At 39.3% G+C, this 12,310-nt stretch overlaps 1 protein-coding gene across 20 annotated transcripts in view; it reads left to right on the forward strand.

Moving 5' to 3' along the window:
- The window catches only part of myo18ab (myosin XVIIIA b), a 108,972-nt gene extending 105,849 nt beyond the window's left edge, over nucleotides 1-3,123 (forward strand). For 17 of the 20 annotated variants that reach the window (XM_082180439.1, XM_082180441.1, XM_082180440.1 and 14 more), the window contains one exon: nucleotides 1,177-1,317. Coding sequence is in view for 3 of the 20 variants with exons in the window: in XM_082180446.1 (XP_082036572.1) it covers nucleotides 1,177-1,330 (154 nt within the window). In the remaining 17 variants the exon portion in view is untranslated. Of the gene's footprint in view, nucleotides 1-1,176 lie in introns of all 20 variants that reach the window. The other 3 variants (XM_082180446.1, XM_082180442.1, XM_082180443.1) reach the window with 1 other exon arrangement.
- The last annotated feature ends 9,187 nt before the right edge of the window (nucleotides 3,124-12,310 follow it).

Genomic DNA, 12,310 nt, shown 5'->3' on the forward strand with positions numbered 1-12,310 from the left:
TAACCAAAGTCAGTTTGATATTCTTTCTCTGGTCTTGGGCATAATTTAACATAAAATTGATTAGGACTGCTTGCCAGCAATTAACCTGAAGTTTGTATTATTATGGGGAAGATAAGACTCAGTGACACAAAAAGTTAGCGTTGACTTTTTGAAGAGGGTGAGGTATTCATGCTTTCTCTACATCTCTCTACTTGCTCTTGTATAATTAGAGGGCAGTTCATTTATATGTTAATTCACTGAAAAGATTATGAGTTGATATGAAGAATATTACAAGTTGTTTTAAAATGAACCATAGTTTTTTTATAGAAGTAGATTTTTAATAGACAGTTTGATGCTTTTATTTGTATTCAACTTTGTACTGACTTAACTGTGCAAACACTTCTGTACCCACCCACCTGTGTCAGTACTAGGGTTCATAATATATCGGTACTATGTTATTATCCAATTTAAATTATTATTATAATTTTAATTTTAATGTGCTGCTATATGTCAATATTGGATCATTTTGATATTTAATTGTAATACTCATTTTCCCCATTTTTACTTTTAGATCACCTTTGCTGTAATCTAAAGCTCACTAAAGTTTATTATCAATTAATTTAACACTGTTAAATGTATTCTTTAGCAAATCTCAAATTGGGTATCTATTTTTCATAGTGTACATTATAATGCTGTGATGCCTAATTGAACTTGTAGCATTTATAAGGATTGATTTTAGTTTAGTGTTTTTCATTTTTAAACTATTTAGGCAATATATTATCGAATTTTAACATCAACTATGTATCAGTTATCAGCCATATTTTAATATTGATGCATCCAACAGTAACTTACCATTACTATCATAATCCCTTCTTAGTATTATTATTTTTTCTTTAGTATTTATCTAATGGTAATTTAGTTACCTTATGAAACTGTCGTTTGCTTGTACAACTTCACTAACAATTATCCGACAAGGTGATGTTTCATGGCACTACACCTGGTGTGATTTGGATGTGATTTGTGTGTATTGCACCACTAACGCATCACCAAAGATTTTATTGAATTATAGGGCCTGTTAAATATTGTTACCCCACATTCTAAAGTTTGATAGCCCAACGTTCCTTCAGAGATTATCCTCTTCGGTCCCTCTTGCCACCAGCTGATCCTAATCAAAGCTTCTTTATCTCCCCCCTCCAGCCCACCCTCCTGTCGCAGACGCTTCTGCCTTGACAGATCTGATGAGGAAGAGGAAGAAGAAAAAGAGGAAGGGAGCGCGGGCCGAAGCACCTACCGCTCCCGCTACAAACGCAGCAGCTACCTGAATGACAGCGATGGCGAGACCACCGCGTAGCTGCCTCCCCACACACACATCTGCATGCACTCACTTTCACAGAAAGGAAGACTTTTGAGTTCAAATCAGTGTCTTCCATAAACTTGGTTTCACAGAAGATTTCAGTGAGGAGGAGCATGATGGGACGCACTCTGGCAAAGATATACCCATCATTTCTTTTGACTTGTTATTAGTATTATTATTTTACATGTGCTTTGTGTTTAGAGCTTTAAAGGGTTTGTACAGCAACATGAATCACAGCACTGTTGACTCTTTCCTGTTTGTGTGCTTTTACTTCTGACATTCTTCCTCTTCCTTTCTGAATAAGCAAACGCTGTGCTTGCATTCTTGCCCCGGTCAGGATTCAGTAATGGATATTGCTTGGGGCAACATGCTACAGCCTCTCGCATGGTCACGGCTGAGCCAAAGATACATGGCGCTGTGTAAACGAGAAATGTCTGGCTTTTACTGTTCTGTTAGATTTAAAAGAAAAGAAAACCAAGAGAAAAAAAATGCACAGAAAATATTGTATCGCCAAAAAAAAAAAAAAGAAAAGAAAAAAGCTTTGTTTTGGGTTCATGAGCAAAATAGTTTTTCGTTCTTGACTTTAAGTCAGAAGAGAGGAGGGAGTTGAGGTGGGACTGATTTAAGACCACTTTCTTTCCATCTCTCCAACTGAACACACACACTTTTTTTTCTTTTAACAAACTTGCTTATATCTTTCTCTCTCTGCCTCTTCGCTTTCATACGGTGAAGAATTCATGTTTTTTGCTCGAATAAGTGAGAGAGTAGGCCATGCCACCTGATGAAACTAGAGCCTATTTCTCCTCTCGGTCTTTACTTTTTTGATCTTTTATGTGTAAAGGAAAAACGTTGGATCAGGTCAATGATATGAGAAGTGAGCAGCGGTTTGGAGTGTTCGGGTCTGGACTCTCATCTCTCCATAATATGCCTTGTCTTTTTCTGTTCTGACTGTATTGACCAAGTGCTCGCTCATAGTAGGTGTTATATGGCTCAGCGTTTTTTCTTTCTTGTTGTGGTCGTTGTTGTTCTCAGACATCTAGTCTGGCTTTCTCAAGGGAATGCCTATATTCTTGGATATATTGGGCATTGGGGTAATTTCTCATCCAACTCCACTGATACTGGATAAACAGCTTGCTTTTCGTGCTGATGTGATGCAACCAGAAGCACAAGATGGAGACAGAACCGATACTGTGAAATCCCAGCTTCCCTACAGCATGTCGTCACATTGGATTCATCAGTATTTTTGGCCTTACCTAATGGCTTTTGAGACTCACTTGAACCTGTATGGACACGCACCCCTCCGAACTCCGTTGTTGCCTTCCGTTGTTGTTGTTTTGTTGTTCTGCTTTCATTGTAGTATTTATGATCTAGCATTGATGGATTGAGCGAAGCTGCCAAAATATAAAACAACAGCATAATAACAATGAAAGGATCTCATTGCTTCTCTTTGATTTTTAAAGGGAGACAGCGTGTGTATTTTACATGTGTATTAGTTTTATAGACCCTCTGCAAAGGTCAACCACTTTATCCTCTTTTCTATGCAGTCAATATTGATTTTAATATGGAAAATAAATGATGTCTTTGGCGAATTAAATCACATTGCTTCAAGATGCATAACATTTGCTGGCTGTACACATTAATATAAAAATATATAAATATCTGTATGATTCATTTTAGCTTTCAAAATAGCTAATGTTTATTTTCTTTATTGAATAAATGACCACTTGATATAAGTAATAATTTTGCATTACAGTTTAATATATTGTAAATAAATGATGGTGATTGTTTTAGACATGTTTCAATATGCTTATTTCATAATTCATTTTTTTTTTAAATAACAGATAGAATGTTTTTAGTTTTTTTTTTATCACATTCTGGCATGTTCAACACGCCATTTTCTTACATTTTAAAGCTGCAGTGTATAATTTCTTCGCCATTAGTGGTGCCAAATAAAATTCCAAAAAAAATTTCAATAATAAATTATAACAAAATGTTTAATCTCAAGGGTTTATCCTGAAGAATAGATTTATTGCAATAAGCAATAGTATTTCTCAAAAAGGTTCTATTGTTTGGAAAACAGAAACATCATTACTGTCACTAATAAAATGTTGAAAGCATAAATCATACAAATTTCTCTGCTCAACCCAATTGTAATGCTGTTTTAGTGCAAAGAAATTACACACAGCAGCCTTTATTTTTTCTTTATCCAGAGCTTTTATATTTTAATAAATCATGTTAGTAGAAAGATAAAACCTGCAATCATCTATATTAGAGCAACCGATTCTGAGTGTGTCGTCTTTTATATTTCCGAAAGATAAGAAGAAACATCTGAGTGGAGCCTTACATTTCAGCATTTAAATACAAAGTATGCAGCCAAATTTCACAGAGCAGAAAAGCCCTGTCTATGGTTCACATTCAACAAGCTTTTCTTTTCCATTGGCTGCTTGCTTCATTGCACAATAGGAAGGCTTGCAGTAATTTCTATGAGCTAACAATAGGGAAGGCAGCTTACTGGACACAGCGCAGCTTGAGCTTTCCATTGGCTCCAGTCAAAGCAGAGAAGTAGGTAAGTTGAGTGCAAGCCAACAGCAGATCTCACCATTATTATATAAACCATTATTTTATTAGGGGCCAAGCCCTGAAAGGGCGTAAGCCCCTATTGTATCCGTTAGTTTCTTCTTCTTTTTCTTCCCGAATGGGAGTCAATGGCAGCCCTATTATTCCCTATTATCCAGTAAGTAGAAAAATTGTGAAATTTGGCACAATTCTAGAGATGGCCATGAATAGTACCAATTGGACCAATTTTGGAGTCTCTAGGACTAACTCTATAGCGCCACCACCAGTTAAAAAATTCACTCCTGATTCCACTCATTATGGTGATCACAATCAATATCATACATTAAGACTCTGCCCATTACAGTAGTGGCCATTTTGAAAAGTACAATGTTCAGTTTTTTTACTGCTACTCATTCAGATTTTGTTCAATTCTTACGAAAATTGGCTCAGGGGATCTTTGGACTGAGCCGCACAGCAGTGACTGAACATATTTTTTTTATTCATCTTTGTTCAAAAGTTATGGTGTCACAAACTTAACGAGGTTGACCCAAAATTGGTTCAGATGCTGTATCACGGCCAAAGTTTGATCAATCGAAATGAAAATTGGCACGCTTCATGGTTCCGTGCCAAATTCGAGAACAGCGCCACCTACAGGTCATGATATCTAGAAAATGGCTATTTTGGCCAATAACTTTTGAACAGTTTGTCAGAAAATCATAAATGTGGTATCTATGGATTTCTTGTGTCATGAATCCATGGATACCGAGTTTGCCCGGATTGGATGTACCACGTGTCCACCATTTTGAATTTTGTTATAAATTATTTGACATATCTTTTCAAACTTCGGTAGGCATTATCAACAGCATGTCCTGAAGGTACATGAGAAGTTTGAACAGAGCGCCATCTAGTGTTCCAGAGATTTTTCAAAAACGCGTATAACTTTTGAAAACATAGTTCAAATTTTGATTTCTTTTTGTCGTTATGTTCCTTGGTTTATGCCAATTCCGACGACATCTCATTTGTAATTTTCCAACAATGTGACTGTCCGCCATATTGGAGCAGTTTTTTTCACTACTCCACCTACAAATGTTGCCCAATTTTGTCCAAAATCTGCTCAGATGATCTTTGGACCAAGCCGCACTGAAATGACTGAACAGATTTTGATAGTTGCCACCATTCCCGATATATTCCTCTCTGAAGTTGACCTAGCATGTGTTTGTTGTCTTATGCTAGTCAGCTTAGCACGCTAATTGGTTAGCATGCTAACCAGTTGCAATTCTTTCTAATGTGGCTCTTCTACTATCAAACTCATTCATAAGTGAACTCATTCTCACTCTGAAACCTCTCCTCAGCAGGCTGGTGAACATGCATGAGTGATTAGCTCAACGTGTTACACCACGGATCCTGAATGCTTTGCGTCGTGGGTTCGCAACTCAGTGTGACACGTGCCCAGACCGCATGAGGGACTGTTGCAGAAAAAGATGCATAAATTGCATCTGTTCCAGGCATTGTGCCTAAGAATGATCTCATCTGATGCTGTCACATACTACATGCAGTCCATTTATGTACAAATTCATTGTTCTTCTTCTTCCAGAATGGCAGTCAATGGCAGCTCTATGAACCACAAGTAGGAGAATTATAAAAATGGGCACACTTGTTGTAATGGTAATGAGTAGTAATCTGACCGATTTTGGATGATTTAATCTAAACTTTTTAAATACAATATGCTCTGCATTAATTCTTCATTTTGACTTGATTCTCTCTTGAAACTATTGAATTTCAGCAGCTGTGTAAATGCTTGTCTGCCAAGTGGTGCAACGAGATGAGTGACAGGTACAGTACCTGCCCCATAAATAGTGTGTTCGAGTCCTGTGTGGGACAACTTTAAAATTGTGTATAAAGTTGTCATTTCAATTCCTTTATTATCCGGGTAAGAGCTGTACTAATCTTTCTTACTCTTGGATTAGAAATAAGCGTGTGTGTTTTTTTCTTCATTCTGTGTTCGTTCTCATCAGAACTTCTGTTCATTTTGATTTCATCCTATCTGTACTTCTGAACCTATCTGTTCTTCATGTGCATTCTATTTCTGCTGTTTTTGCTCTTCTGGCCCTTTCAGCAGCTTGGCCCCGGACTGCTGCTTGCAGCTATATTCTTAAAATGCATTTAAATACATCTCTTACCTAAAACCTAGACTTATAACAATTCATACCTCAACTATACCTATTGAACAAATAATTGCTATCCTGAACACATATTTGAATACTTTTCTATGCCTTCTGCCTTCAGGAGAAGCACTTACTTACATCATGCTGAGACCTTTATAGCCATTTATAAGTGCAGAATGTAAGCTTGATTTATTAGATTTTTTTCTAAATAATGGCCTTTTATGACGACAGCAGTGCAAATCAATATGATATGACCTTGCATAACATATAGTGCTCTTTTAAAACAATATTACATGTCTGAATTTAGAAGTGCTGCGGCCTTCTCGCTCAAGTGTCCTTGCATTCTCTTACGCAAACACCTGCTGTGCAGATAAATTGAATTTATAGATGAGATGGCATCAAAACAGTGTCTGTAAAACACCTGTCTATTTTCAAAACCTTTTTTTATTTCAATATATACCTTTCAAAAGTTTGGGCTTAGTAAGATTGAAAGAAGTCTCTTTTGCTTACCAAGGCTGCATTTATTTCATCAAAAATACAGCAAAATGAATTAAAGAATTGGTCAAAAGCTGCGGACACCATGTAATTAACATCTTAAGCATTTTTAAAATTGGTTTTACAACAGTATGAAGCAAGTTACACATGGTTGTGGTGGCAACACTAGCAATTACACCCAGTTTTTTGTCCTTTGTAGCTGTGTAACAAACAGCAGCTGTCAGTCTCTTCCCACTCATAACCCACGGGCGTCATGAACGTGAACACTAACTCAAAGAGCAACACACCCGCCAGCAGTCCTGGGGCACAGCTTTATGTGTGTGTTCCAATTATGGCATGCAAGCACGTGTCTGTGACTGGAGCTGAGGATGTAATTCAGCATGTGTATGGATGCGTGTAATGGCGTGAGGGATGATGTAGTAAGTGTGATGCACATTTTCTGTTTCTAGGTCAAATTCTGACTCTTTTAAGACCATAACATTGGAAAAAACCTGTTTTAGCGTCATAATCAAACTTTTGGAGGTATGAAACATGTTTGACAGGAGGCAGTGTTTGCCTGTGAGTGCATTATTTATGGTCATGAAATCTTTTTGAGGGTCCTGCTCATTCTTTCCATGTCTACAGAAACAAAAGTCTCCAGTACAAAATGAGCCTTCTTTTATAATAAGGCAGCAACAGATAAATGATTCATATATTTACTAATAATAAATCAGAATACATTTTAATTGACCCTTTGCTAAGCTCCTCCTTTAAAAATGTTACTGACCAATCCTACCATAGCAACTGAGGCCATCTGCCATTTTCTCTTTTTTACAGAAATTCTTTAAAAATACAGTAAAATATTGTTACCAAGTAACTTATAGTGATACAATAAGGAACTAAGAGCAAATAGTGATTTATTTATTTATTTTGCTTCTCCAAATAATGAATTATTAATTAATATTTAAAGCGAGAGAGAGAGAGAGAAAGAGAGAGAGAATATTGTACAGAAAATCATGCTGTTCATTCCTATGAGATGACCTGTAAAGCTTGTTAGCAACAGTGACCAAAGGGGGTGGAGCTCATTGTAAATAAATAAATAATACATATGCTATATCGTGGCCACGACATATTATCACGTATACTCACGAGTTAATATGACGTTCCTACAAATGAATATCTCGTGGCCACAACATACTGTGTTATCACGTTCCTATGCACAAGTTAATGCACTGGCCAAGACAAAACTAAGTGAACCGAACATGTCCCCTTCCAGTCATCGTAATAGACTAATCATTATCAACAGATAAAAAAAACTAAAAAACTCTGAGTTTCAAATGACAATTATTTTTGAGCCCCTGTACTTTTCAGCACTCCAAAACTCTAACAGTGGATGGTAAAGAAGAAAAGAGTATGGAATGCATCCTCTCTCTCTCTCTCTCTCTCTCTCTCTCTCTCTCTTTCTCTCTCTCTCTGTCTCTCGCTCTCTCTCTCTCTCCTTTAGAATCGTCTTTCAGTCACATGTAGCTACAGCAAACATCCTTTCTATTCTAAATAACTGGAATGAAACAGAATCTCCATTAAAGTGCCGCTTTTGAGCTATTAGAAGCCAGCATCTTGAGTGCTTATTATGTCGAGCTATTAGCTGTACAGTCTTTCTGCTTGTCCTTGAGACGGACAGCAAGGCGAAAGTTCAAAATCCATTAGTTTTTCTTGTCAGAAGTATAGACTGGTCAGAAGTAGCGCGAGCGCTTGAAGTAGGCTACTTCAGATTTAGAACCGAACATCAGTTTACTGTCGGGGATTTGTCGTGTTGTGCCGCATCCAGTGTAGACAGCCTCACTGGTTATAATGGGTTCTATTATATTTTGCCGCGTCGCACCGCTTTCATCCGCTGTAGACACAGTGTTACTCAATCAATACACTTTAGCTACCTTATCCTTTCTAATATTATGTAAGGGAATGTCGTTAAACCCTAATCAAATTATCATACCTTCTCTTGTTTCCTGGACTTGGCCATTGTGAATTGCACGAAAATTGGAAAAAGCTTGCATGACTTTGTGCGCAGCTCTGATTGGCCAATCACAGAAATTTGGTTCGTTAATTATAATAAGAGCTTTTTTTATTTGCATGATAAGCTTTACACAACACACAACACCATTAAACTAATGGGATGGATAGTAAGGTGGTTATACAGAGTGGATGCTTTTTGTCATTTTTTTCAACAATGGGGATGCAATGTCATCCCTCCTCAATTCCCCCCTCAAATCGAGCGATGCTACTGTTGGTATCTGTTTCCTTCCTCAGAGGCCACTTCCACTCTCTGGGATACAATTGTCTGACACTATATCTGGATTGTAATATCCTCTGATGAAAAGGAGTGATGTAATATTCATAGGTTGCCATTATTACCCTGCTGGGCTGCAATGTGTCATAAGAGAGGTGGAGGTACAAACACAGGGTGGGCAAAGATGCAAGTGTTGCCTCTCCCCAGTGTACAAGAGACAAGGAGAGGCTGTAACAACATGTGATGCCCTCTATGTTTCCAACTAGCAGCGCTGGCTCCAGGCTCATTACACTATCAAATGTAGCTGACTCTCCCAGATCCCAGAGGACAGCATCCCCAAGACTGACACACGCTTGTGACACGTCGGGATCAGAAAGCAGCAGGTACCTGTTGTTCACATAGTGAAAGAAGTAAATGGACATCAGAGAGGACATGGAGTGTTATCAGGCTCTTGGGGGCTAGTGTTTAAAGGCACCAAGTCCATGTAATCAAAATGACAATTCTTATTTTCGAATGGAGTATTGCAGTATTTATTATAAATGATTAATCTGTGCACATAATTATTGTAAAAGTTTGAGCGCTCCCGTTTTTTTAGTTTAAATGTAGTGTAATGAGAAAAAAAGGCAAGTTTATAGAAAAACAATGAAAAAGCAGCAAACTGTAAAAACTCATTATTTGTGACCTGACCATTATTGTCTATTTTTTGTTCGGCCACTGAAAATGGTTCAAATAGTCCAAACAAAGACAATACACTGCAGCTGCATCTGTGAGCAATTTACTAATGAATCAGTGTTTTGAACAAATTTGTTTGTGTAAATGATTCACTCACATTGTTGCGTTCCTTAATGAATGAGTGTTTTGAACGGATCAGTTGAGAAAATGATTCAATGACTCACTCATAAAGTCACTTTTTTTAGACGATGTAACCTGCAGAAAAATCCTCTCCACTAATGGATGAAGTGGATAAGCAGAATGAAAAGTCCCAGTGCCGCTGGACTAAACGTCGCTCGGCCAATCAAATTAGAGTATCAGAACTACCAGTTGAATTAGAATCGAATAAAACATAAAATATACATAAAAGGTAATCAAATCAAACATGGCTTAAGGAACTACATTTGGAACACTACTTTCCAAATCGTTTTACTTTACATTGTTTACAACATCATCATCATCGGCAGTCCGTCGTGTATCGACGATGACTGTCTGGATTGGAGGCTATTGTAGGCAGGCTCTCATGTGGGCTAGAAGGCCTGCTCTCGATCTACAGCAGCGATGGCATTTGCTACAGACAAAGTATTTTGCTACAGTGGAATAGTGCCGCCTCTCATGGGCTTTCGCATATTCTTTCTGACGTTTTTTCTCAACAGCTGCGATTGCTGTTTTCAATCTGCGCTGCCATTTCTCACGCTGCAGGGCCTGTTCCTCCCAGCTTTCCGGGGAGATCCCGGTGTTCCTCATATGCCTTTTTAGGGCATCTTTGAAACGCAGTTTTTGACCACCACGGCTTCTTTTGCCCTCTTTTAGCTCTGCGTAAAAAACTGCTTTGGGCAGTCGGCTGTCACTCATCCGGCGCACATGTCCAGCCCATCGCTGTTGTGATGATGTAATAAGGGCTTCAACACTGACACAGCCAGCTCGTTGGATTACCTCTACATCTGGGATTCGATCCTGCCATCTGATGTGTAAGATGGCCGTAGATGACGTAGCTGAACTCGTGTGAGTATTTTGATATGCCTGCTGTAGAGCGTTAAACACTCAGTGGCATAGAGCAGGCAAGGAAGTACAGCAGCATTGTAGACTTTCACTTTTGTGCTGTACGAGATGTCGTGACAGCTCCAGAGGCGCTTCTCGAGAGAGCCAAAAGCCTTGGTAGCAGACTGAATTCTTCTCTCAACTTCCAGATCTGAGGAGTTTGTGTAAGTCACTGTACTGCCAAGGTATGTGAAGGCCTTGACAGATTTCAGGGGCTCTCCATGCACCGTCACTGGCTGTGGCTCTCTCATATTTTTGGAGCACATTGGTGGTGGTTGATACAAAAGTTCGGTCTTAGAGATGTTAATGTTCAGTCCGAACAGATCTGCTGCCCACGAAAGCCGGTCTACTATATGTTACATGTCTTCAGCGTTGCTAGCCACGAGAGCAGAATCATCTGCATAGAGCAGCTCCCGTATGCATAGTTCTCTGGTCTTGGTGGTTGCTCTAAGTTGGGCTAAGTTGAAAAACTTGCCGTCTGTCCTAGTGCGAATAAAGATCCCCTTGTGCAGATCAAGGCCCATTGAATCTAGCACAGCTGTGAGGTATAGCGAGAAAAGCGTGGGTGCAAGCACACATCCCTGTTTCACACCATGGTTAACTTCGAAGGCTTCACTGGGTTCCCCACCAATGAAGACTTGTCCTTTCATCCCTGTGTGAAACTGCTTGATGATGTTAACAAGCTTCTCGGGGCATCCATAGATCTGTAAGACTTTCCAAAGAGTTTCTCGATCGACCGTGTCGAAAGCCTTTGAAAAATCTACGAACACCACAAAGAGAGGCTGATGTTGCTCCACTGCTTTCTCCTGTAGCTGCCGTAGAGTAAAAATCATATCAGTGGTAGATCTCCCCGACCTAAAGCCGCATTGACTCTCTGGTAAGACTTGCTCGGCGATATTCTTGAGCCGACTGAGTATAAAGCCAGAACTTTGCCTGTTATGGCTAACAAGTAAATGCCTCTGTAATTTCCACAGTCTGCTCGGTCTCCCTTTCTCTTGTAGATTGTGACAATCAGTGCATCCTTGAAATCCTGAGGTACACACTCATGAACAAGGCAGCTGTTAAAAAGTTTCAGGAGCTCCTCTCTGAGTACTCTTCCTCCTTTCTTGAGCACCTCTGAGGGGATTCCATCTAGACCTGGTGCTCTGTGGCTTGCTGTGGCCTTTAGGGCTTTCTCAAGCTCTTCCATAGTGATCTCATAGCAGAGGTCATCACGACTCTGGTGTCCCTTTAGCCATTTACAGGCATCTGGTTCAGCGGATCCTTGCTGATTTAGCAGATTACAGAAATGCTCTTTCCATCTACTCTGAATCTCATGTAGTTCAGTGTAGAGTTTTCCTCCATCTGCTGACTTGACAGGTACCACTGCATTGCTCCTTGGACCATAGATGGCCTTTAGTCCTGTAAACAATCCATGATAGTCATGGTTGTCAGCCACGCTTTGCAGTTTTTCTGCCTGCCTACGCCACCAGTCGTTCTTTATTCGCCTCACCTCTCTCTGTACTTTGGCCTTGATCTCAGCAAAATCAGCCCTACTCCCATTAGAGTTTTCCTGCAGATGTCGCTTATGCAGGAGGTGCTTTTCATCCAGCAGCTTCTGGATCTCCTCATCATGTTCCTGAAACCAGTCAGGAGTCCTACGCTGTGGGTGACCTAAGGTCATTTCTGCTGCAGAATAGACTGCCTTCTTCAGTGCTTGCCATTGTTCTTCAATGTCCTCTGATCCTACTGTTTTGACTTTTG

The sequence above is a fragment of the Leuciscus leuciscus genome (genome assembly GCF_965113295.1).
Source record: "Leuciscus leuciscus genome assembly, chromosome: 9".
In the NCBI taxonomy this organism is placed as follows: domain Eukaryota; kingdom Metazoa; phylum Chordata; class Actinopteri; order Cypriniformes; family Leuciscidae; genus Leuciscus; species Leuciscus leuciscus.